Source organism: Nothoprocta perdicaria, unplaced genomic scaffold (genome assembly GCF_003342845.1).
Source record: "Nothoprocta perdicaria isolate Ctin4 unplaced genomic scaffold, notPer1 scaffold_31, whole genome shotgun sequence".
Lineage (NCBI taxonomy): Eukaryota > Metazoa > Chordata > Aves > Tinamiformes > Tinamidae > Nothoprocta > Nothoprocta perdicaria.
This window is the reverse complement of record NW_020455544.1, coordinates 3,062,153-3,088,592: the sequence shown is the minus strand read 5'-3', so window position 1 is coordinate 3,088,592 and position 26,440 is coordinate 3,062,153. Positions and strand designations below refer to the sequence as shown.

The 26,440-nt window shown below is 49.6% G+C and overlaps 1 protein-coding gene across 1 annotated transcript in view; it reads right to left on the bottom strand.

The window, feature by feature from the left end:
* The window catches only part of MAML3 (mastermind like transcriptional coactivator 3), a 59,291-nt gene extending 52,195 nt beyond the window's left edge, over window positions 1–7,096 (bottom strand). Inside the window, exons 1-2 of the mRNA XM_026042604.1 lie at window positions 6,417–7,096; window positions 5,804–6,266 (exon numbers count right to left, since the gene is read on the bottom strand). Coding sequence (XP_025898389.1) covers window positions 5,804–6,266; window positions 6,417–7,096 — 1,143 coding nt within the window. The remainder of the gene's footprint in view (window positions 1–5,803; window positions 6,267–6,416) is intronic.
* Window positions 7,097–26,440: the final 19,344 nt, after the last annotated feature.

The following is a 26,440-nucleotide window of genomic DNA, read 5'->3' as shown; positions in this document are numbered from 1 at the left end:
ATTTATCAATGGATTTTAAAAATGATTGGGAAAAGGACACTTAAAATGATTGTTCTGTGAGAAAAAAAAGGCCAGCTTATCTTTGACGCTTGTCGTACTCAAAGCTCAACAGCGACAATTAGCAGAAGGCTGCTGAGAAACAGGCTCTGCTCCCTGCTGGCTGACCTGCATCCCTGTGGACCCTAGGGTGGAGGAAAGGGGATCGGATCGCCACACGGCACATCCAGACAGGGATTCCACAAGCTCTGCCAGCCCTGAGGCACCTCAGCAGCAATGCCCAGCGCACTGCCAAGGATGGGAGCTTTCAGTCTGGCTCTTTGGATGAGAACAAAATACACCGAGCATTCCCTCCACATGACAATGACGGGTCCGAAGCACGTGCTGAACTCTGGGCCTACAGCTGAACATGACAGGCACCAGTTTGTAACACGCTCGGTGCCTCAGCACCGCGGCCCGGGAGGAGAGCGTGGTACAAACACACCAGTGCAGACCATGGTGCTGTGCTGTCCGCACGCGACAGATCCAAGCAAAGCACAGTGTGGGAAGAACACGGCTTTACGCTATCCATAGACTAGCACTAGGAGCCTATAAGGCAAACCAAAGAGCCTGGAAAGGCTCGTGGACACTGAGGAAGGGCCTGTGGCCAATACAGCTGGAAGTGGGTGGAAAATTGAAACTGATGGTGACAACTTGCACTGGCAGGAGAGGGTGGCAAGAAGAGGCGGAAGGGGAAGCGCTCCGCGTGCTCCGCTGCTGCTGCAGGCGTTTCAAAGACACCGCGCTCCGAGACTGCAGCTGCAGCTAATAAACCTGAGGGAGAGACGCCGGGCACGTGTTGGAGGATGTTATAGCCACAGAGCAGCAGGCCTTCCTCAGTGCAAGGAGAAACTGCCCTTCGTGCAGCACTCTAGAATGTACAGGGGAAAAAACGTACGCCGTCAAGGTGACTTCAAAACAGGGCAGATTTAATACACTTCTCAGGCAGGCAGCGATATAAATTTTGTGTTTCTAGAAGTCACACCAGACAATTTCTTTGAGGCTGGAATAACTCCTGCTATGAATCTTCAGAAGCTAGGTGAAAAACAAACTGTACGACAAGGGATTTTAACAAATGCTGGAAAACGGGAGAAGTTTCCGAGACCTGAATACTGTGACAGTTACAGTATTTAAAAAGAGGGAAAGACTGGTTGTTCTGACGTGATTTCCATCAGAACACCACAAGAGAGATTTTCATTTCTCTGCCAGTGATGACTCAGGATAAAACAGGAATACCCATCAGTGTGGTTTCATGGAAAACAGCTTTCACCAAAGCAGTCCATGGTAAGATGATCAGTCCACCTGGGACACAGAAGCAGTGCTGCTATGCTACTATTTCCCAACAGATTCAAGGAAAAACTTAGAATTAGAGAAAAAAAATATAGAGTGAACAAAGTATACCCCAGGTAAAAAGTACACACACACACACACACACACACATCAAAAAGTAGTTAATGAGGAAATATCCACTAGGTGACCCTTGGTTTTGTTTGGTTTCTTTAACGACTGAGCCATGGAGATCTGAAATCAGCCTCGTGTTGCCCGACTGTTGTTACCAGAGATCTGGACACTAATATGCCACTTTCCTACCTGAACGGGCAAACAACAACTGGGATGGTAAGGCCGGGCTACAGCCTACAAACCACCCAGGGAATGGGTGAGAATCCACCCGGGTACATTTTGACTACCCGTTCTGCCCTTAGGAACCCCCGGGAGACTGATTCCCGGGGCGAGAATTGGGGCATGAGCAAAAGGAAGGACAAACCTTTTGCGAACAGCGGTAGCAGAGAGGCAGTCGCTGCAGGGACCGGCACTCGCTGGGACGTCTCTGCGGGTTGTGCAGCAAGTGATCCTCTAAGCTCCAGTCGTGCTTCCCGTCCCAGCCTCCCTCGGTCACGCTTGGATTTAGTGAACACCAACGCGGGCACTTCCTCCCCCTTCTCCAACCCCGCCAAAACAGACATTAAAAAAGCCAAATCCCAGAATATCAGCAATCTCCTGCAATCTCTTTTTCTCACTATCCTGAAGACAACCTTCAAAATACTGTAACATCTCTTTACAATTCCAGTGAGAAACATTCTTTTGCAGTTAAAAAAAGGGCAAGGCAGTTACATTTTGGAAATGTTCTCTGGACACAGACCTCCATTTATCCTTCGCATGCAAAAACAGACTGAGCAGATGACACATCTTTAATTTATAAGCTTAAAACAAAAGATGGAAAAGAGAATTTGAAGATATTTCTCCAGCGTGGTGTCTCTTCTCCCCTTCATTCATATCCACCCGCTTGAAAATAGAATAACTAGTGGTTTCAATAGGAACTATAATTGCAGCATCCTCAGTCTCAGGCAAGCAGAGAGCTGCAGTTTGGTTTTATTTTTCTTACACCCACAGAGGATTCTGTTTTGTTTCGACCTCTCATTACTTGCGCTCACTCTCTTGGCTCAAACCATCAGATTCACTCTCAGCCATTCAACATCTACTCCGTCAGATGGCTTTTTTCCCCTAGCATTACGCATACATATTGAACAGCTGGAACCAACAAAAGACATAAACAACAATCCTGAGATTTTCCAAAGAAAATGGTTTTGCTCCTGCTAATTTGGAATTACTTAAAAATAAAAATAAAAAAGAAAGAAAGCCTCCAGTAAAACCTTCTAAACTCTGTCAAAGCTCAAACAGAACATTTTAGGTTAAGCAAAGCTCTAGCTTTTGAGAGAACAGGTTTTTTTAGGCTTACTTTTGATTCTTAAATCACCTTAAAGAACAAAAACACAAACAAAACACACACACTGTTGCATCTTGGTATGAAACCACTTTCTTTTAGCATCACGTGGATACCAAAATAGCATAAGATCTCTAGCCCTGAAGGGCTGCGAGTAACCAACCCCAGCAAAAATCAGACTCGACCTAGCCTAGAGCCTAGAGCTAAGTGTGAAGGGAAGAGCAGCGCAGAAAAAGGAAAGGGCTAAGGGACAGCACCTGCCACGATGTGCTGACAAACAGCACGGGGCCAACGCAGGACAGCGAGTGGGGCCAAGGCCAAACACGGGGGATAGGGAGCAGCGGGTTGTGGCCAGGGACAAGCACGGGGGATGAGGAGCAGCGAGCTGTGACCATGGGGTGAGGAAACTGCCTTCAGCCCAAATGGACATGGGTTGATCCATACCTATGTGCACGTGCACACACACCACGGGACATACTCTAATTGTACAGAAGTGGAAATAAGACCACGTGGTTCTGTACATGCCTGAGGCTCCCTCAATCACCTTGCAAGTCTTCAGCAAGCCTTTGCACAAGTCACCCAACAGAAACACAAGCTCAGGGCTAATCAAGAGATGCACAATCTATAGCTGTATTTGGTTTCTCTAAATGCCGATTGTTAAATCCTCATGATTATTTAACACACACACATATTTTCACGGGTCTAGGTCAAAGACCAAAATTACAACTCACAGAGAGATACATTCACTTTAAATTCAGAAATGTGCTTCAAACAGAGTGCAATATCCTTATTTTCCATACATGCTCTGGCAACTCTGACCGGCTGCATCTTGCAGTTAAGTAGGAGAATCAGATAATCTCCATCAGTGTGGATTTAACTCCAAAACATCAGCATATCTTTTTAGCACCTTTGCAGAAACAATCCTTCTCTAACCCAGCACATATCCCTGTAAGAAGCTTTCCAATTTTCCACAGGAAAATGTTTTTCAGAGAAGCAATAAAGGGAAAAAAATATATACATTACAGTTAGAAATCTATTATTTCAGCCTTGCTTACCCAACAAAATCCCTCCTGTGGAGGGAAGGGGGTTCCACGGGGTCTGAAGGGACCTTTCTGCTCCTATGCACCAGCAAGGCGTCCCTTGTTCTCACTGGGTTATTAAGTGTGAACAGCATACACTATTCAGCAAAATATGGCCTTCCTTTACGTTTCGTCTTTACGAGATACACAAACGACTTAACGTCTCATCTTGTTTTTTGGAAGGACATCTATTTTTAAACAAGTGTCTAGTTTTTCATATATTAAAAAAAAAGAGAACCAAGACGAGATATGTGAAATCTTGACTTCCTGCTCTCACTGGAGAAGTGAGGTGATATATTAACATGAATTTCTCAGCTTTTCAAATGGAGATGGCATTAGCTCTTTCACATAGACAGGTCTTCCTCCGAGCTGTTTGATGGGTCTTTGAGTTCAATGAGTTTAACAAAAAACAAAGAAATTACAAAGACATTATAAAGCATTAGACAGAGTGACCAAACACTCCCTGCCTCTCAAGCTAAAACTTGACACATCTATAGCTTAGATTACGGTCTGAATTTTAGGTCATTACCACAGTATTGACCCAGGAAAGTCTTCATTAAAAAGATAAACAAATAAATAAATTAATATGGATTAGACGTAATATTTCTAATGCAACCGGCAAGCAAAATCAGAGCAGAAAGACAAATCTTTGAGCTGCCACCATGCATCCTGAACTAAGAACATGAGGCAGATGAACATTTCTTTCTACTTCGCAATTCACTTTGAGTAACACGTGGAGGGCCTGGGAAAGCTCCTGCTCCTCCTATTGGTAGATTCCCAAACTCCACGGGCTGAAAAAACATCAAATTACGCTGCATTTGTAGATGCACTATTGTGAGTCACAGCTAAAGCCTGCTTGGGGAAGCAGCCCTTGCAGGTGGCGCGGCAGGACAACAGTCAATTTGGTCAAAGGCTGTTGCGCTAAAACTACCAACCAACCATTCTGCTAGTGCACTGTACCATCAATCCCTGGCATTCCACGCAACTTCTGTGAAGGTATCATCCTCCTTGTAAATGCGTTACTACCATGAATTCTTTCCAAAAGCCTCAAAGCAACATCCACAAAAGTCATTCTTGAGCCTCTCCATTACACTGGTATGCAGATCTTACAGGTGCTGAAGGAATATGCAGCTGACCGAAGAAACGATGGGGTTCAAGTCAGTTAATAACCGATTCCAAAATATTCCCTAAATCTGGCAGCAGCTGTGCTAGAAACAAGCATGGAACACAAGTCAGATGGTAACGTCAAGTCACTCAAGCCATCAAGGCTCTAGTTCCCTGCCCAAAGTAAATCACAAGACTCCATAGATTCACCACAAAGTAGTTCACGACTGCTTAAAAGTCCTGGAATAAATCCTCCCATTTCAGGGCTGGTTTGAGCACCACTAAAAACATTTAATTGAGTTGCTTCTTCCAGTGGGAATCAAAGGCACTCAAGCTCTCAAAATGCCCTTCCTTTGATCTCTGAGCCAAAATGCCAAATACTCAGTTTAAAGTTGGCTGGATCCCCACCGCAGGAAGGAGAAGACAGCCGATCAGGCCTCTCGTTACGACGCTGGCTGCACTGTGTGTGCCAGCTGCTCAAGATGAGCTGTACAATGGCTTGGGATCCAACAGCATCAAGCACGTTACCACAAAGAAAACAAGCTCTCAGAGGGGAAGTGACTGCAAAACCCAGACTTCCCAGAGTAGCCCTAAGCACCAAAAGCAGCACAGGAAAGAGTGCTAGTTGAAGAAAACAGTCGTTTAAGGACGTTTCCAAAACGCAAAGCTACATCAGGTCAATCATTTTATGAAATGATCGCGCGCCAACATCACACAAGGAATCCAAGAAGCACCTGTAATGACATCCCACGCTTCCCACCGAGCTAAGCAGGAGCCCGTACGAATTGCTGCTGAACCTTAACCCCTCTATGGTTGTGCACAGCCAACAGGCACGCGTTTTCCTCCGACACGTATCGCTCACCTGACCAAGGGAAGGAAGCGTTGCGTACGCCATGGGCTGGTTCATCATTCCCTTCTGCTTCATGATGAGCAAGCGTTTCTGTTCCTCGCTCAGGTGCGCCATCTGCGCTTGCATCTGCGGCTGCTGGGCCTGCTGCTGCTGCTGGATGTAGGGCAGCATGGGGTTCTTGCTGGCGTTGGCCATGGGTGGCGTTATCCTCTGACTCAGCTCAGCGCTGAAGTGGCTCAGAGGTTTCGTGTTGCCATACGAGAGCATATTGGGCTGTTTGCTTAAAGAATTTGTGCCCAAGTTATTTGGCTGCTGATTGATCATGTTCATGTGATTTTGAGGGAGGTAGTTATTAATTGTGGGCTTCTGTGGATTATTTGCCATGGGAGGCACTATTGGGTTTTGGTTGTTAAAGGCTTGAGGATACATCATTGGACTATTTGGTTTGTCTGCGCTGAAGGGTCCTCCATAGGGGCTAGATGGAGGGCCCACAGGAGACCAGCTTGAGGCTTGATTTGGGTGCTGCTGCTTCTGCTGCATTAGCTTAGCTCTCTGCTGCTGCTGCGCTGCCATCTGCTTGAGCTGCTCAGCGGGAGACAAGTCAGCACTGGGGATACTGACAGGCCCAGGCGCCGACGCCGCCACCGTCCCCGCCGCTGGATTCATGAGATATCCATTTCCCGAGCGCGCCTGCGCTTGGCCCGGGGTGTGCGCCTGGCTGGGAGTCTGAGGGGACTGAACAACACCGTTTGCTGGCGAGCCAGCAGGGACGGGAGCGGCTGGAGCACTGGATACCGACGTCGCGCTAGAGGCCGTGGAGACGTTTGAAAAGGGAGGACCGGAAGAAGAAGGCCTCACCTGGGGGGATCCTAAGGGGACATGAGCAAACGGAGAATGAGATGGATCGCTTTTAACGCTCGTGCTCTCCTGGGCCTCCGCGGCCGGCCTGGGAAATTCCGACTCCTTCTTCTCTTCAAAGTCCTCGTTGAACAAATCTTGTATATCGTCTTCTGGAACTGTGTTTGCCAGCTCATCTATTAGCTCCTGCCACTCTTGATCGTTCAGATTAATGTCCGAGAAGAGCTTGTTCTGGTTGGAAAGAGACGTTTCAGAAGTGTCTATGCAGGTAGGGTCATCCAAAGGCTCTTGCTTTAGTTCCTTGTTCTGCAGGATGTTAAAACCATCGTCTAGCTCGTTGCAACCGTTAACAGGGAGCTTTATCTCTGAAAGTCCACCGTTTTTACCCAGGTCTTCCAGCCCACCACTATGAGTTCTGCTGTTCTGCAAGGGCAGGGAAGCCTTCATGTCCAGCTGGTGAAGCGGAGAAACAGCAGGCAAAGGCAAGTTGTTGGGCAAGCTGTTGATTGCCTCGATGCCTGGCACATCCTTCCGTATCCGCTTGCTGGTTGGGGAAAAGCTGCCGTCGCAAACGCCGTTCTGCTGCTCTCCATTGAGAGGGGAACGGGCGCCTTCCAACTTCCTTTTCACCGTCTCTTGAAGCTGAAAGCAAAACAAGAGGGAAGAATTAACCAACTGCACAGGCAAACACAAACAAACAAACAACACGCAAACAAAAACCCAAACCAGAAAACAGCTCCAACTCTGGAACAGGTATTTCCCACCATGCCTAACAGTGACAATAGGTTTTCAAGTACTCTGATTTGGACTTTTCCTTGATTTCATTTCTACACTTTCAATCATTTTGAGAAGACTATCAAAAACTAAAGCAATTGCAGCAGAGTGCAGGCCCACTGCTGCAGAGCTGACAAATCTCTCTCCAAACTATCCAGATTTTCTGGAGCAAACAGAATATTTAAACTCAGTGGTGCCTAACATGTAGATGGGAGTTTTGTTTTCACAATATGCTAAGCAATGTCCTCTGAAAGCTTGACTCCTTTAAGGAGTCTTGAATTGGACATTCAGAAAAATCTTTTTATTATTTTTAATATACCTGTAAAACAACTGAGCACTTGCATTGAAACCTATGTGCTGCTGATGCTACATCTACTGACACTACTGTTTTTTTGGGGTTTTTTTTTTTTTTTGAGAAAATTCATTAATATAGATTCATTTCACTATCTCTGTTTTTGGCTGCAAAACATACTGAGAATCAGTTTTTACTGATTAGGGAAAAAAATACATCCACCCTAGGAAAAAAAAAAAAAAAAAAACAGAAGATACTTTACACAATGTTAATTAATTGAAAGCACAAGAGAAAAGGAAAAAAAAAAACCCACTCTGTGCTAGGATCTACCATTAAAGATGAACAGATGCAACAGTAAGATAAGGCCAGGAAACCCACAAAATTGTCTATAATAGCTTTATAGAAACAATGCACTAATCTGAGCTTTGATTCAGGTTAAAACATGTATGGCAAATTCAGGTTAAAATACGTACTGGAAAGCAATAAAAGGAGCTCCAGTCCTCTCCTGCCACACCGAATGCTAAGCCCTCTGCTTATGTACCAAGCTAAAAAAAGCAACCCTCTCTGGCTAAGGTAGAAAACAATAGTGGGGAGGAGAGGAAGCAAAGAGGTCAAAACGCCAGCGAACTCACTCAGGACACACTTGCATCCTTGATATCAGAACAATAGAAGCCTAACTAGTGACAGATTTTATCAACTGGTGCAGCATTTTTGCTGGTATGAAAAGCCTAGACACTCAGCTCCCACCCCTTCCCCAACTCAGAGGTCTCCAACCTTCTTTCTTCCCACAGTCCCAATCCCGCCTGGTTCTCCCATGCCAGAGGGCGAGCTCCCCTTTTCCTGCAACCGCAAAGTGGGCAAGCGACTCCGGATCCCGTCCTGGCTTTGGCAGGAGCCGGTCTGAGCAGGCTGCACCTTCAGCCTTGGCTATACCCATGACACGTGGCCATGGGCCACGCGGGCATTGCTACCGTGCCAGTCGGACACACGCGGGATACGAGCTGGGAACAAGCCGTGGGCTTGTCCTCTGCAGAGATGGGACCCTTGTAATGAAACAGACAGCAAGAGATTTTCAGGTCTTATCTCATTTACTAGTTTGTCCCCAATCCATTACCTTTGTCATACAGGAATATCTGACCCCCCCCAAACCTCCAATCGTCCCACCAAATTAAAACAATGCATCGTGCGATAGACAGCCCCACAAACACCAGCTCCTAAGGATCTCCTCATGTTCCGAAACTTGGATGCGCCCCTGTACAAATACACAGTGGAAGGAAAAGCAGGCACAGTACATAAATATTAATAACTGTGTTTATTTTGTATTACAACAACAAAAAAAAAAGTAGCTTTTTAAAATGAAAGCGATTTTCCATCAAATATCAAATGTACACAAAATCTCGCTTTGTTGTGAATGAAAACAAAATGAAGCCTAAGTTTGTAGCTCCACGTTATTTTTCTACAGAGGTTTTAGGATTTGGGGGGTTTGCAGGCACTAGAAAAATCTAATTTTTTTTCTCTCTTTTCCCTTTGTTTGCTCTTTGAACAACTCTAAGGTAGTCAGAAACATAACACGAAAGGTTTGTTTGGAGGGAACACGCTGGATACAAACCTCGGAGGTGGGGAAGCGTCTCGGCTCGAGCACTTCAGAGGCTTTGGGGGCCACAACAACAGGCACCTCTGCTTTTTTGGGTATAGCACAGAAATACTCTTATCAAATTATTTCAGTGCTAACGTTCACTTTCATATCCTGATTTCATTCCCGACGACCATGTCAACTAGTGGATGCCTCAGATATCAGGCCCTGGCCATATCCTGGGCAAACACCTCACTGCATCCGGATTCCACAGTTAGTTTTGGACTAAAATCCCAGCACGTACCCTTCCCCCTGTAAGAACAGGGCCTGAAGTGAGAGAGTCCCTTGCAACGCGCCTCCCATCTCCTTGAAAGAAGTGATGTACAGGCTGCTCGTGTGATTTACAGCAGGCATCAAGCATATACTACATTAGCAGCAGCTTAGAGATTTGTATCTAGCAGCGGAAGCATAAAATAAGGCAAACAAGCAAAAAATTAAATTAACCCTTGCCGGGCTGACACAGGCCTTCAGCCATGCCCACGTGCATGATGGAAACCCACTTCGCCGAAGGTTTCCACAGCCAAGTGAAGCAGGACCCGTTGTGATTTATGTCTTTAAACCCCTGCCTGCAGAGCAGGGGAAGGCCAGACTTTAGGAGGCCGCCTTGTTAAACGCCTCCTGATGGGGGGCAGGCGCCGCGTGGGTGGCAGAGCCGGCGCACAACAAGGGCGCGTGGGGCTGCGGGCCGAGCCTCCCTGCGTGCCGGCCAGCGGCTCCGCCCCATCCCGCCCGCACCAAGCCGTTTTCCAGGAGAAAGGAGACGGAGGCGCCGTTGTTATAGCAACGGCCTGGTTTTACAGGTGTTTCCATCTGCTGGGTTCCTAGCGGACCTGTTGCCGCTAAGGCGCTCTCCCGTTAGCGCGCTCCAGCCCTTCGCTGCACGCACCGCAGTGCAGTCGCGGAAGCGCCAGCGGGCTCCGCTCCGCGTCCCGGGGGGCAGCTCTGCTCTGCGCCTGCCCTCTGGATCCTGGGGAAAGCGGGAGCCAACCCCCTCGCCCACAGCCCCAGGTGGGAGCCAGAGCGATGGGCAGAACGTCCTCCTCCCGGCACTGCTCCAGCTCCGGCTGTTAGAAAGCAACGCCGAGGGTTTCCAGGCCTTGTGCTGTGTCCTGACCCAGCAGCTGCACTGTGCACACGGGCTTAAGCTCTCCTCCAGGGCAAGGACCAAGCCCTAAGACCTGGTCGTGGTCTGAGCTCTCCTCAGAGCAAGAGCCCAGCTCTGGTCACGGTCTGAGCTTTCCTCCAGAGCAAGAACCCAGCTCTGGTCACGGTCTGAGCTCTCTTCCACAGCAAGGACCCAGCTCTGGTCATGGTCTGAGCTCTCCTCCAGAGCAAGGACCAAGCCCTAAGCCCTGGTCATGGTCTGAGCTCTCCTCCAGAGCAAGGACCAAAGCTTGGCCCTCCTGGCATGACTCCTGCTTTCCTTCAGTTCACCCCTCTTCCTAGTTCTGTTCTTCCTGGAGCTTCTCCTGAACTTCTCTTCTACCCTTTCCTCTTTTCTCCTTGAACTTCTCCAGACAGAGCCCCATTTCTCCCTCCAGCATAGGGCCAAACCAGTTCTCCCGGGTGCTAGCCGCGAGCTCTGCCGTCACCGACCGTGCTGCCCAGGCCCCTGCCGGCTCTCAGGGCGGGCCTGGTGCGGGAAGCTGGTTTGGGATGAGAGCAGCTCGCGGTCGATTGCAACCGCAATCCCTGGTCAATGAAGGAGGTCGGACCCCCTGCCTGTGGTCCATCCTGCGAGGGCCGCGGCGCTCCTGCCCACAGGGTTTTTGGCAAAGGGTCATCAGAAGAGCAAACTGAATCCTCCTAATGCAGGAAGCGAAACGTGCTCAGGGCACCAGCGAGAGCTGCACTGGCCAACAGCGACGCTACAGAGCACCTAGCTCACGAGGCGTGCAGCAGTGAGGCCACACATACAAAATACACCAATAAACGCCAGCTATGCTGCTCAAACCGTATATTTCTAGAACAGGCCGAGATGAAGTACGATCATTCTGGCAAGTATATTTTATCTCCATCCTATTTTGCCTTTAAAATATTCTCGTTTCATAATTCTGCTCTTTCTCTCCCTCTCTCTACACAACTCCAACGCAAAGGTGGACGCACACACATTAAGTACTGTGCTCCCGAGGAGGCTTGGAAAGAGCAGGGTCCCTGGGGAAGCTGCCGAGTAAAACACAGGCAACGGACGCAATTAATTGGTGCTCTTAAGTCCTGTTAAATTTGCCAGTAATTTTGCGTTGCGAAAATTATTTCTCGGATGAAACGTCGCCCAACAGCCTTCCTGCTTGCACGTGTGATGTGTGCGGCTTCCTGCCCTTCCAGGTTCACCCGGTTTAATCCTATTTTAGTCCCGACGGGTAAGCCCTGGCCAAGCGCAGCCTCGTGGCTCGCGGAGCGCCTGCATCCCCGGCCGTGCCCCAGAAGGTGCTGCAAGGCAGAGGGCAGAGCTGGTAAATCCTCACCCTCCGCAAACATACCCCGAGCCGCTCGGCATCTGCACAGGAGAGAAAGGAACAGCAAAGAGCAGACGCTGCACGTTGTTAAAACGGTGTCTCCTGAACAACTCCGGCACACCAGGGGACAAAGGAAACGCAGGAACTTCCTGTGTTTTAAACTCAGGAGCAGCAAAACAACACTGGCCATGCTCGCATCTGCACCACAGCTACCCAGTCACTGCTCTGGATTTCCTTAAGCCGCATACGAGATCAGAAAGTCTTCTGGGGAAAAATCCCACCCTTCTCCATGCCTGGACAAGCAGGAGCCCTGGCAGGACAGTGCCGTGTTCCAGTGCCACTCTGTCCACAAGCGAGGAATGTGCCAGGCAGGAAGCTCCTATTTCCAGGTGCAAAACACTGCTATGATGCATAAATATATAATTAATAACGTTGTATGGCATAATAACAATCAAAAATATTCTCAGAGACGCTCCAGAAAAGGTGAAGGCAAACATACCAGCACTTGTCTGACCACACTGTTGGGTTCTGGGCACTGCAAGCTTTCCATTCAGTTTTTCCAAGTATTTCCAAGCAGTTTTAGGGAAGGCCGGCCAGCGTATGCTCTCTACAGGACAACAGTAAGGCGATAGAAGGCCAAATTCAGAGCTGGCACGGGTGCTCCTGCTCGTTTCACTGGGGTGCTTGCTCCCAAAAAACACCACTTCAGGCCAACACACTTCCTTCTTCCTTACGTGTCTGGAGTACAATTAGGGGTGGCCTCTCCCATCTCCTCAAAACAACACGGGACCAGGAACCCCAGCGATTCTTTCACACAACTAAGGTCTAGTTCACACTTCTGGAAACAGAGTGTTTGATATAACCAGGAAAGGACGGGGTTGAATGCCAAACGGTGTTATACACCACACCTGCCCAAGACCACACTTTTTAATCATGCTCTTAACATCACCATAAAATAAACTTCCATTTGAGAACACTTTAAGATCAAAATTAACACGTTTTCACATCAACAAAAAGTTCTGCATTAACAAAAGGACAAAGGATTTTGCAGCTTCTGTGCTGCAAACAAAGTGAGGAGTGTACCCCAGACCAGGAGCAAAAACCGTACCATGAAGTCCTGCTTCCTCTTCCTAGCTCTCCCTTGCATCTCACCTGTGCAGTTCGTCGGAGAATATAGGAGAATGGAATATATATTTGTAAGCACAAATGCATTTAAGGGGTCTGGACTGTCTAAGTACAGGGTAAACAAGTTGAAAGTGCAGTAGGTGTTACAAAGGAGACCTAGGCATAGGCAAAAAAGAAAAATATTCTCCTGTGCACTAACAAAGATGCACTCCAATTTTTCAAAGTCCTTATTCTCATTACGCTGCAGAGCCATGTGCTTTGGAGAAAGGGAAAAAAAAAGAATAAAGACTGGATGGATGAATCTGAAAGTAAAAGTACGTTAGGTATGGCCTGTGGGGAAAAAAAATGAATGAAAATTCCGAAATAGAAAAGGCAGCTGGAAACATCCATGATGAAAAGGGCTTTTCTTTACATCCAGATGGTTCTCTAATCACTATGATAAACTTGATTCACCTGTAGCAAAGCAGAGTAGAGCAAGAGTTGCTTGTTTTGCCTTGCCATTCCATTTCTGTATCGTTTGCATAGAGCCGCAGTTTTACAAGACTTCTCCACAAAACCGGTGTGGTCCTAAAGCCTGAACATGAAAGGGACTGAAGTCATTGGCTCCCATCAAGTTCACCAGGAGCTGGGGGTCATTGCTATCTGAGAAGATTAACTGTTATGTGCCAGAATTTCTTCAGTTGAACAAAGCTGAGGTCTCATGAAAACAACTTTGTCCTTTATATTCATTTTTCAAGTTATAGCCAGTGCCACAGAAAAGACTGCAGAATCCTTGGAGATCTCTGAAGGCTCAAGGAGCCAAAGGATTGCACAGGATGCCCTAGCCACGCTCTGAATTAATCTGAGCTCAGTTTCAGGACTGCAGGCCATGGTTAGACAGCAGTGAATAGCAGTTCTGCCCTAAATATGGGCAAACAACCAGTATCAACTTTGTTGCCTCACTATCTTCACCTCAGCCTGACCGTGGGTCCCACAGAGGTGTGTGACAGTGGCTGATGGAAGAGTACTTATAGTCACCGGCTCCCAAGGCTGGACCCGCTGCGTGCAGCCAACAGCAAGTGCATCGTTTAAGTCTACTGAAGAAGCATACAATGGAAGAAAAGAGACTTTTAAGTAAATCAAAGCCCTGATTCAGCAAAATATTTAAGCCTGTACTTCTTCACCTTCCGCGCACCCCAAGCCAGCCATTAGAATCCCCGGAATTGTGCATGCAGGGGAAGTGCTGGCCCGCTGGGAAGGGAGCGCAGGTCTTTCCTCCCCGTCCCACCCGCGGCAGCCGCCTGCACGGCGGCGTCAGCCTCCTGCCGCTCCGTGGCTAGCCCGGCCACACGGCGTGGGCGCCTCCGCCCGGCACCTCGCCCGCCCGTGGGCAGCCCCAGCGGGGATCACCCCTCGGCACACCGCTGCGTGTCCCTCTGCTCCTCCCCGTGCACATCCAGGCAGGACAGCGACCACGGGAGACGTGCGCGAGCTCGCCCTTCTCTTCATGTCTGATTGACACTGTGGGGAAAATAAAGGTGCCCCAGATGAAGCTAAACAGGCTGGACGTGACCTGCTAGTTGCCGGCTAGCTGCCCCGGCAGCGCGCAGGCTCTGGTGAACGAACGCCCGACGCACCCGTGCTGCTAGTTGCAGACACCTCATCACCAGAGCTTCTTCCCATGGAATTAGCCACGGGTAGGAAGAAGCCACAGCCCAGCCCTTGGGAGCAACGCCTGTTTCCAAAGGCTCCCGGTGCTACGTGGAGCTCCTCCAAAGCAGCAGGCAGAGCAGCAGCCTGGCCGCAGGGAGATGCCCCCGGCCGCTGCCAGGCCGTCAGGAAACACTTGTGAGAGCCCTCGGGGCCCGTAAAGCTGCACGATGCCTCCCTGCAAGCTTAACAGCCCATCAGGGGGGCAGCAGTGGGTGCCAGCAGAGCCAGCGCGGCAGCTCCCCACGTACCTGCAACCAGCTCTTCACACGCTGTGGAAGCAACCCCCTAAAGCAAGGGGCTGCAACTCGAGAGCTACGCACATCCGCAGGTGCCCACTGCGCACACGACGCCCTTCCACCTTTTTTCCCCCCCCATTTACTGGCAAAAATAATCCCGGTGTGAATTCTCCATGTTTGCACACATAGCTACAGCCCATCGTGCCCACAGGGGCTTTCCTCTCGGAGGTCTGCATGCACAAAGTACGTGCTAGCAGCTAAAGCAAATTAAATTTACCTTTCAAGCCCCATTCACCACCGAGAGCTTGTGCCTTTAACAGTGTCAAAGCAACACAGGAAGACAAAAGAGCATTTTCTATTGTTGGATGCTCTAGGTAAACAAGATCTAAGGCTGAGTCACTGAGAAAGGTACAGTTCTTTACTAAACCCCTTGGAGGCATGAAGACAAGATATTACAGTTTGCTGTTAGATAAGCCATAGAAATGCACCATAAACCTGCTGTGCATGCACATAATGGGCTTCCACTGATCTGATTTTCCTTCTTAAAAGACTTTTCATTCCCACCTTTCTCTCCCGCTCTGGAAGTGATAAGCCACCTAGCACTAAGGCGCTTTTAATTTGTTAGTCTGCAGATAAAGTGCTCGTGGGCTATTCTGAGAATTTTGTGGATTTTGGTCTTACAGAATACATAGAGATGGGTTAAAGCTAAAAAAAGAAAAACACATTTACGATGAAATAAATGCAGCCCATAGCTTCGTACTTAAATCATGCCTGTCACCCAGATGCAAACACAGAAATTAGATCTCTGCATTTCCCATCAGAAAACAGAATGGGGAGCTTGCTAAAAATTGTATGGGAAGTCTGTGTTGGAGTTGCAGGAGGACCCAAATGTCCCAAACCCTGTACCCAGCCAAGTGGACCATAAAATATATTCTCAGATCACCAGCCTCTCCTGCTTCTCCTGTTTTATTCAGAAGAGAAATGAACCAAACAGGGAAGGATCCAGAAAGGCCTGTGCGTGCCCTAGGAAGGTTGCAGGCAAGAACAAGTGAATTCATTGCAGCGCTGAAGGTGGGATTCCTACCCCGTGTCCTGCACTGCGGTAGGAATGAGCCAAATCATGAGCTTTTCTCACCAACCTTGAGGAACCTGCTTGGAGAGAGGCATCCCGAGTCAGATGCCTGCACCCAGAGCCACCCCGAGCCGCAGCACTAGCTGCCCAGCCACAACCAGGCACAGATTAGAGGCCGTTGCAGTGGCATCTGTGTCCGTAAGGAATGCCGTCCGTCTCGGCCAAGCCCTTCCCCTCTTCCACTTCCAGAGCCTTCAGTTTCGTTGCACTAAACTCTAAGGAAAACAAACCAACAAAAAACCTTGAAGTCTTCATAGATTGGCCTGGAATTATGACATTTGCTCTTGGAAAGGGCCTCAGTTTCTTGCAAGGTCAAAGAAAGGAAATTAAGCAAGAAATTCCATCTGCAGTTGTGTATATAGCAAACTACTTTGGTATTAAAGCAGCAAGGAGACGTACAAGGAAAGATTGTGAATTTACATTAGAGGAGGGGGAAAAAAGCAATTGTAGTGTTAAAACCATGACGTAACTCTGGTCTAAGCAAGGTGCATACGTACAGAATATTTTAAACTTGACAAAGTGACGGTAGGGAAACACAGGCAAGCTCGGGGGTCAGCAAGCACCTCTCCAACACACAGCACCTCTGCTGCGACGTTAATACCGGCTTTGGCGAGGCTGGCTTGCAGAACCGGCGGGAGAGCACACAGGCGCCCGGCCCATGGAGGCCGCAGGTTTCGGGAAGCCGCCTGCGGAATGCGCATCGGGCACCGGGACAGCACCTGCTCCCCCAGCACCTACTCCCATCCGTTGTCCACCATGTCCCGGGTTTTCCCGGTTCAAGTCTGGAGGCTGCGCATACGTTATCCGCCTGCCCCGTTATCCCGTGGCTCTCCGGTGCCAGCTCCCCTCCGGACACTTACAAGGGCTTCCAGGCCGCCAGCGCTGCTGCTGCTCACGGTGCATGTCCCCAGGCCATCCCTTCCCCACCCAGCCCGCTGCTTCCTTCCCAGCTGTGCCAACACTCATAGGTCCTGAAAAAGCCATGGAAAAAGCCAGCCTCATGAGCAGATTCTTCAAAAATTCAATTGGAGCTGGGTGTCCATCTCCTCCAGCAATCCTCAAATTCACATAAAACACATTACAGGAAAGAAATGGTGCCGAGCGTCGCTCTAAGAGTCCCAGCTACCACCAAGGAGAATAATTTCCCCAACTTGTTGCTCTACCTGCACTGCCAGCGGTGGGTTTTGCTGCAGCTCAGTCTCCTGCCCTTCAGCCCACCCTGCGAGAAGCAGGAGAAACCTTCCTCACACACGCAGCGAACTGCTCAGAGGGGCTGCTGTGCCCAGCACGGCCTCTCCTCAATCATCCCCCTCTGCAACACAGCAAGGTGACCTCCCTAAAACCATTCCCTAGAAACGGTAACTGCCGAGAAGCAGGACAGGGACCTGCACAACCACCCATGGCACCCCAAAGGCGAACAGGGAGCAGTGATCCACGATTTCCCACAAAACAAAAACTGGTATGACCCAATAAAAGTGATCAGGCAGTCCACAAGGGCAAATGAAAGGATGTCCTCGTCACCCAACGCGGAGACATGGAAGATGCTGCTGCAGGATGCTGTGGATGCCAAAAGGACCAGTATGTCTGGAAAGGTAAATTCCTGGGGAATTTACTATCGGTCCTTTCTCCCTGTTTTCCTTAGTTTTTTCCACATATGACGCTGTGACTCCAGCTCTGCACTAGTTTGTATGTAAAAAGATAGCAAAATGAATCATTTTTAAGGAGAAAAATACGAACAATACCAACCCCCCTGGCAGAACTTTGAACTCTATTCCTCAGAAAGATTGGTTTCACCACTGGAGGGCTCCAATATTGTTCCGTGAAGGTAAAAGAAAGTTTACTGGGCAGGATAAACACAAAACAAATAGCCTGGGCAGTAAAGTTCAAATATAACTTGCAGGCTGAACCAAAAATCTATGGGCTTGCAAGGATTTCGTACGAGTAAGAGCTAATTTAGCTGTTGTTTTGCTCTTGTAACACAAAAAGGGAAAATGATTTTCTCACCACTGGCTATAAATGTCTTCTTAAATAGAGCCCTATTAAAATGATTTTGTATGCAATATTAGAATGATTAGGTGTTTGCAGGCAAGCGAGAAACACAGGTTTCATTGGTACATGATGTCTGTAAACCACCACCACACGAAGTGCTGCAGAATACAACAGCTCCTAAGCAGCAAAGGAGAAATTCCCCACTTTGGGGGGTGATAAATCATTACTGAGTGTTGTCATTTGCTTCCTAAAGGAATTTATATGTACAGTCAAGGAATAAGCAGCCCTAGAACTAGCAGGTATTTTCCCAGTAACCTTAAGGCCAACATTTTACCAACAAAAACGCATATGGTCTTGCAAAAGCCAGTATGGGCACTGATGTCAGCTGATAAGCTAATGACTGCAGCTTATCAGCTGATAAGCTAATGACTGCAATGCTCCAGCTGGGGACAGAACAAAAGCTGTTTGAGTACAGAAGCACGAGAAAAGGTATTTCAAACATCACCGCCACTACAGCTTTACAGAGGCCAGCAAAACGTCAAAACACCCCAATGCTCCCCAGCCCACCCTGTTATGGGGAAAAACAAAACCAAAAATTTAATCCTGGGATGGGATCCTGAAACTGAAGTTTGACACTGAGACGAATTTATAAGTGAGTTAAGCAGTATTGAAAATAAAGGAGGTTTATGAGAAACCCTGGAAGATGCTAGCAGGTACTATGAGAAGTGCAATGGAGCACCGCTCTCGCTTGATGATGTGCTCTGGATTGGGCTGACACACAAAATATCATCGTTTGCTGGCCCTTTGCCCCACACATTTTATCCTCTTTTTAAAAAAAAAAAAATCACTTGTTCAACACACAGGGAAAAGGAAATATAAAACAGCTCGCTGACAATGTTGCTGCCGCTCTCCTGCAGCCCCTTCCCGCAGCACATCCCACGCTAGCGCCAAGCCGCCGGGCGGCTGCAATTCCCACGTAATGAGATATTGATGAGCTTTGCACGTGTCCGCAGCCGCAGCCGTGCCCCCCGCTCGCTCCCCACGCGCCCACAGAGGCGCGGGCTTGTCCTGACACCGCGGCGGCCCCGCTGCGCCAGCCACCCCGAGCTGCGGCACTCGGGAGCCCCAAACGGGCCGGCGCTGCCTTGTTTCCCGGCCTGAGGGCTGCTTGTTTAAACACGGGGGCTGTCTGCGTTGCCTGCGTGTTAAACACGGGCCCCGGCAGCCCCACGCCAATCCAATCAAGGCACCAGCAGCGCGGCGCGGGAGGCGATTACGCTGCGGTCCCCAGTGTGCCTCCTGAGCCCGAGGAAGGAAAAGCGGATCGAACAACGAGGAGCCAAACCCGATCCGGCTCAGCGTCACGTGGAGGACAGCAGCTTAACAGCAGCCGGGCTATGGAGGGCAGGAAGAAATCAATGGAGGCGCCGGCGAGAGCAGGCGCGCCTTGTTAGAAGGGCTTTGCGCCGGGCTCTCAGCGATGCTCTGCGGCTGCCTTCCTCCTCCCCTGCCTCCATGTGTCAAGGTGTGCTGGCGTCTTCTCTCTTTTCCTTCTTTTTTCTTTTTTCTTTTTTTAATGATATGCTGCCAATTTTCTTTTCACCCTTCATCAATGCTTGAAACAATTCTCTTCTGGTAAAGGTCCTTTCCCTGTGCAAAGTCATTGTCATATCAAAGGGGAAGGGCTGCACATGCACAGCAGTGACAGAGGGCTGATGCCAGCCAAAAAAAGATCTGTGTTTCATCGAGGGAGGAAAAAACCCCGAGTCTCAGGCTAATGATAGTCAATATTTCAGTGGATCAGCTCTTTATCTGGGTGAGGGCAGAAAAATCAAGGAAGGGAGAAGCTGCATTTCAATTCATTTAGTCCACAGAAATAAAAGCTCTTTAAAATGTTCCGCTTCCTCTCCTTTTAAACAAGGACCAAGGAGACTGGGAAGTGAGAGCACGCTTCCTTTTTATTCTTTTTTTTTCTCCTCCTTTTTCCGGCCGCTCAAAACCACAGCCTCCGAATGAGGGCAGCTGATGCAAAGGAGGTGGAAAGTTTGTCCAAGCGTTGGCCACAGCCACAGCTGCCACCAGGAGCCCAGCGAGGGGGCCCTGCCACACGGCAAGAGAGCAGCGAGTATCCCAAGGAGCCCCACAGACCAGCGAGTGCCCCAAGCCCCGGGCTGTCCCATCACCCCGGGCTGTCCATGGATGCTGCACGCCCCTGGAAACAGGGGCAAGCTGTGAGGGCCCGGAGCGGCGTGCCCATTCCTGGGCTCAGCTAGCCGTATGGAGTGAGGCAGGCAGGGCCCGCTGGCGCCGGCACTCCCGGCGCTTGGCCAACGGGCTTGGGCCCGAGCTGTCCCACAGCGCAGCTCCCGTGGGTCCCAGCCCCAGTGTGGTGGTGCCGAGTCCCGCGGGGCCGTTATCCCAAGGCCGGCGGGTGCTGCCGCAGGCAGCGCCGCGTGCTCAGCACGCAGGCCCCAGCCTTGAAAAAGGGGCACCCGAGCCGAGAGATTGTGTCCATCCTTGTAAAAACAAGTTGCAGGGCACTTGCAGGGGAAGATGCGGGCAGTCCCCAGATGTCCCTGCTCGCCGCGGGCTCCAGCTCCACAGGGGCCCGGGGTGCTGCCTGAGCGTGACCGCCTGACGGGCATCTCCGTGGGAATCCGGGGCTTTCCACCGGGAGGGAACATCTGGGGAAACCTCTGCTTCTTTATAAACTGCCCCCCACAGTAGCTTTCCTGGTCTCAGTTTTGTACCAAAACGCAAACCAACAAATAGCAGCTTCTTTCCATGGTGGCCCTTGCCAGGCTGGGGGAGGAGGAAAAGGGGAAAGGGGGAACCCTCCTGGGAACCCAGAAGACCCTCAAGTCTTTAGAGACTTGGCAAAAGGAGATACACAAAACATGCAGTAGTGTCTAAAGCACCAAGTAAATATACCTCCTTCCCATCCCCTTTGGATAAAAAGATACCACAACACCATTACTAAACCTTTATGGTTTGGGTGAATCACTCCCAAGAATGAAGGAGCCTTTCCCAAAATCTAGGCCTACACATGCAGAAAGGTTCCTATTAATCAATATTACAGAAGAATAATGTAATAAATTGATATCTGTACATCTGATGCCTGCAATCTGCTTAGATTAAAAACTCTGAAAGTTCTTATGATTCACATTGTCAAGGGAAATAGAAGAACTGACACAGTCTACATTTTTCAGGAAAAAAAAAAAAGCAAAGGGGAAAAAATCTCCTAAGTGTTTCTCAAGCACAGTATCATCTCATCAGATGATGCACAGGGTGATAGCAAGGTAAAGGAAATGGAGAAAATGCCATTTCCTGCTTCATTTCCTTCAGAGAGGATCTGGAGCAAGTCTCATCAGATCAGGAATCAGAGCAAGCGGGTTCAGACTCAACGTTGTGCTTGCAGCTCCAGGCCTCCCAAGGAAGGCTCCTACAAGCACACGGCTCTGCAGCCTGCACGTTAGCTCTGCAGCAGGCAAAGATGCTGCAAGAGGTGGAAGAGGAGCAGGAGAAAACAGGGTATGGTGGTGGCTGCCACCTCCTGCATGCAGGCACAGGCTCCTCTGCAGGAGGCAGAGTCAGGGGTTGGCAGCAGCTTTCGGGGGCCAGTGACAGAAAGTGGGCACAAAGCCACCTCCTGGTGTCCACAGCAGTGCAAACGTGACAGGAGCCTCAATTACACGCATCAGATGTTGCAAAGTGCCAAAGGTCTGATCATCACATCCTTGCAAAGACAGCTAAACTCAATTAAAAGTTGCTTTTGGAAATTGTTTCCTACTCCTGCCAGTTTACAGCAACTGCCCCGACACCAACCACGTTAGGCTGGCACTAAGCCGTCACCAGATGTACATGTTCTGGTACATAAATATGGCAAAGCAGCCACTGTCCTTTATTCCAAATAACATATCTCATGAGAATGTTATTTCTAAACCCAAACATTAATAAACTTGCATCATCAGAAGTTGCTGAGTGCATCAGTTTTCTACTGTGCTCTGAGAAGTGTGAGGAACGGAGGCAAACAGGACTCTGCCAAAGCACCCTGGTACCGGCCCATGGGGCAGAGCCTGGAGAAGCACACCAGCCATTCAGGAGCACCAGGACAGTGAAAGGAAAGGGAGGACAGGGTGGTTTCGAGCAGCAGGACACGTTCCCACCGCCAGCCATTTGCTCCGTCCCACACTGCCCCTGCACCGGAACGTTTGCTGGTCACCTCCAAACATCTCTGGATTTGACGGTGCAGCATTTAAAGCAAACTGGAAAGAGTCTCACCTTAAAATGCCTCACCTTAAAATGCCTCTCTGAAATCTGAATTCTCACCACGAGCAGCGGGGGTCTGAAGGATAAGGCCATCAGATGCCTGGGTGACACTTCTGCCAGCCATTTCATTTCATTTCATACCACGGAGATCTTGGCCTCTCTAGCACAGTCTGCAGTCGCTTTTCCAACACGGATTACGGTACTTTCCCAAATAAAGCAGTTGCTCTGAACCAGAACTCTCAGAACCCAAACATTCCCATGCTGGCCATACACTCCTCGTGAATCCCGGTAACTCCTGCGGGAGGGAACCAGGACGAGCAGCACGGGCACGCTGAGCTGGCAGCCTCTGGGGCTGCGATTTGGGCAGCAAGCCCCCTGTGCCAGCTGCAGCTCCCGCCTGCAGCTCCCGCGAGGTCCCCGCGCCGGGATCAGCGCGGCCGGCATGCGGCACGCAGCCTCAGCGCCGCCAGGACGCCGCGTGCCGGCCGCGACCACAGCCCAGCCGCCCGCGCCGCGGGACCAGGGGGCAAGCCGGGCTTGGTGGGCAGCCCCCGATCCCCCGGTTTGATTACTTGGCCTTCCGGGACTTTATCTTCCTTCCCGGCTACAAGGCATCCCTGCTGGGCAGGCAGTGATACAGAGGGATCCAGGGGCTGAGGAGCGCTGCTGTTTTAGCCAGCAAAGTCCCGCAGAGGAGTAAGCGGCAGGAGGGCAGAGGGAGCCCCTTGGAGCAGGTGCACGCAGGGCCTGGAGCTGCTTCTCCGCCTCCCGCTCCCGGTTATTTCCGAAAGGCCTCAGAGGCGACGGGAAGGTTCCACAGCCCTTTCCACACACCCACGGAGGACAGCAGGTCTCAGGGCGCCTGTTTTCCACCTGGTCACTCCTGCCAGAGCAGCCTCCGAGGCACCAGCACCGACCTTGCAACGGAGCAGCAACACGTGGCCAGGCAGAGGTGTCCTTGGGCCGGGCTACCGATACCGGGCCTGCAGCAAGGAGATCCCACGAAGAAACCAACCACCAGCCGCCCGTTTCGGTGCCCTCCCTTCCACACGCTTTGGCCCTCTTCAGAAAAGCTCTTCTGTTACGCAGCCCACACAAAGACAAGCCTCATTTTCCACCCTTTTTTTTTTCCCCAGTCAAATATTCTAATAATCCTTGCTAGTTTATTATTTTGTCTCCTAACAATCAGATTATTATGCAGCTCTTAATTGCACTAAGAATTGTCTAGAGATTAATGCTTAGATCTCAGTGACAGAAAGTTTTTTTCAATGTCTTAGATTATGCTTAAAGAAACAGATAAACATACCAAAGCTGTTCTAGGCAAAATATTCATTATACTTTCCCACGTGATGCCACTTTTTGTTTTGGCAAACTATCAGTAAAGCAAAAACAAAATTATAAAGGTCTTGTCTCTTTTTACGCTGCCTTAGAAAAGGTAAGCACAGAACCAAAATGTCAATATTTAGAGCATAATTAAAAAACCCATTTCAGCAAATTCTTTCCTTCACTGTGAGAAATATTGTTTGAGCCAAGAGTCCAAAATCCCAGGGAAGCCAAGGACAAGGGAGGTTTATTTATCTGGACTGCAGATAGCAGCACTGCTCAAGAAAGTTCCAGGAGAGGTTCAGTGCTTCGGAGCTGAGGGAGCCTTTCATCCTTTGAAAGGAAACAAGCTCCCTGCTCAGGGGAGGGATGCCCGGATAGCATCAAGACAAAGCCAAGCAACATATATAGAGACATAGACAAAACACCACTTCATGAGCTGCAATTTTGGCCCACCCCCCGCCACCAGGGTTGGTTATTATAATGGCCAAATAACTATTTTTGAGTGAGATGTTTGCTCTGGGCTCAAATGTCTTTGAGCGCGGTGCTGTCTAAATTAAAAATGGTTTCAATTATTACTTGCAACTAGAACCGCTCCCTGTTGGGATTTTGCAAGTGCCACTTGTGCTGGTCTCTGATGGTCAGGCGAGCAGGCTCCGGAGAGGCCTTGCACCATGCACCAGCTAATAGGAGAAATTTGTGCAAATCCCATGGGAGGAGGAAAGCCGTTTACCTTAGATATAATGTAACAATATAAATTCATGTAAGAGCTTTGCGGAAAGGAGAATTTCTACTAGGTGTCAAGCTTCTGTACCGCATCATCTGTCATCAAATCTTGGAGACATCTGGCCAATTATTTTAATTTCTTTTTAAAAACCAAAGGGGGAAAAACAAAAGCAAGTTTAAAATCTACATTACAACTTGCAGAAGAGAAAATAACATTTCTTCCAGTGCGCCCCGTCATATTTACTTCTCAGAGCAGCACGTTGACAAACTAAATATTTCCCAGAGAGTTTCTTCCCTGTCGTTAAATAGATGCGGGTTGTTTTACGTATTACGGCTGCTCCCACCTTTAAAAAGCACTCAGGGAAGGCAAGGGCTGCCCGCTCTCCTTGAGGCAGCTTTCTGCAGGCAGCGCCGGGCAGCGCGTCCCTCGGCTCCGCGGAAGGCGCCGGGCGCCCTCGCAGCCCCACGGGCCGCTTCGCCCGCGGTGCCAGCGCTCACCCTCGGCCACCTTCGGAACACGCAAGCTTGGGGACACCTTGGCAAGCGAGGCTAACTCCTCCAGGCAGCCCAGGCGGGGGGCAGAGGTCAGGCTTTCTGCACTGCTTGAACTAATACTCCGACTCCTCCACGCGATTCACGCCACCAGATACACACAGTACCATGAGGGTAACTCAAACGCGGGCAAGGGAAAGCTAAGGTTTCTGACACACACACACAAGCACACGCAGAGCCTATCTTTGGCATTTCCTGACTTGCAAGCCTTTCCCTTTGCAACCCGCACGTGCTCTGCAGCTCAGGTCCAACGCAGGGAGATCACAAGCTGCCTCCCACCCCACCGCAGGTGCAAGAGCAGCGCTGCTGCTATCTGCAGCGGGGCACGCCAGCCTCTGCAAACCACCCCGCGATTCTACGATAAGGGAAAAAGTCTCCTTGCAGCCTGCCAACTATTGCAAAGAGCAAGCAGGGATCTCTAAGGCAGGGAGTCTGAACCACAAGCACTTTCTCGTTGTTTCTGGATGCAAAACTCGCTAACTATTTCTCTCCTGTAATCCTCTAGCAGCTGCCCGAGCACCAGCAGAGCCGCAAAATCATATCCCACATTAAAATCTTAACAGATGATTTGGGGATAATGGAGAAGTGAATTGCCGGCTACAGGAGGGGGAAAAAGAAACAGCAACGGGCTACGCCTCCCTCCTCACATTGATTCATTTCAGCCAGGGAGAAGCGAGAGCAGGGGGCTGCACAGCTCCCATCATCGCTGCTTCGTCACAGGATCCTGCTCGAGTTCCACCGAACCCATCTCAACTCCCGCTGCTGTTACAAAAGCACCGTAAAAATAGCAGCAAAACGGTCCTTTTTGAAGTAAGCAGCGCAGGAAAATATCCTTCACAAAAGCAAAGTTTGCAGCATGCTGTAATTAAGCTCACATCCTGACAGTGGGAGCACGAAGTTTTATGCTAAATATAGCCCAAGTCTCCACAGTGTACAAACGCCTTTTTTTTTTTTAATGCAAAAATTTACAAAATTAGTCATTACAAGTCAGCACTCTCCTAGGATCTCTTAGCACAGATTTTCAGTTTTACTGCAGAGAGCTTTACAGCAGGGCTTTAAGGCAGCGTGCAGTGTCAGGAAACAAGTAATTCTGGCTTGTTTACCCGTGCCCTCCGCGGCGCTCGGAGCACGGAAGGCTCCCGCGCAGGCGGGAGGATGCGCTCTGCCAGGGCCCGCAGCTCGAGCAGACTGCGGCACGCACAGAACGCAGCGGGGACACAAATCCCTTGGCCTGCCCCCCAACATCCATCTCTTTTCCCAGCTTTCAGCACCTGTTTCTCGTGGCATTTTACCTTTAGCTGGCAAGGCAAAGACTCCATCGGCTGTGGGTTGTCTTTGCTGAATACCATCTGAAGCTTTAAGCCAGCTCAGGTTAACTCGTACTAACTGTAGGCTGTCTGGCTAGTTTGAATAAGACTAGACCAAGATTGTCTGGAAACTGTGTTCTTAAAGAGAAATTTCTAATAGAGCTCAGGTCCAAACCCTGATCTTAACTGCATGGGCTGAAGGCGGAATGATTATTCATTTCCATAAGGAAGCTGTCCTGTGCTTCAGGCGGAATCTGCAGGGAGATGGCAGGAATGTGGGGATAC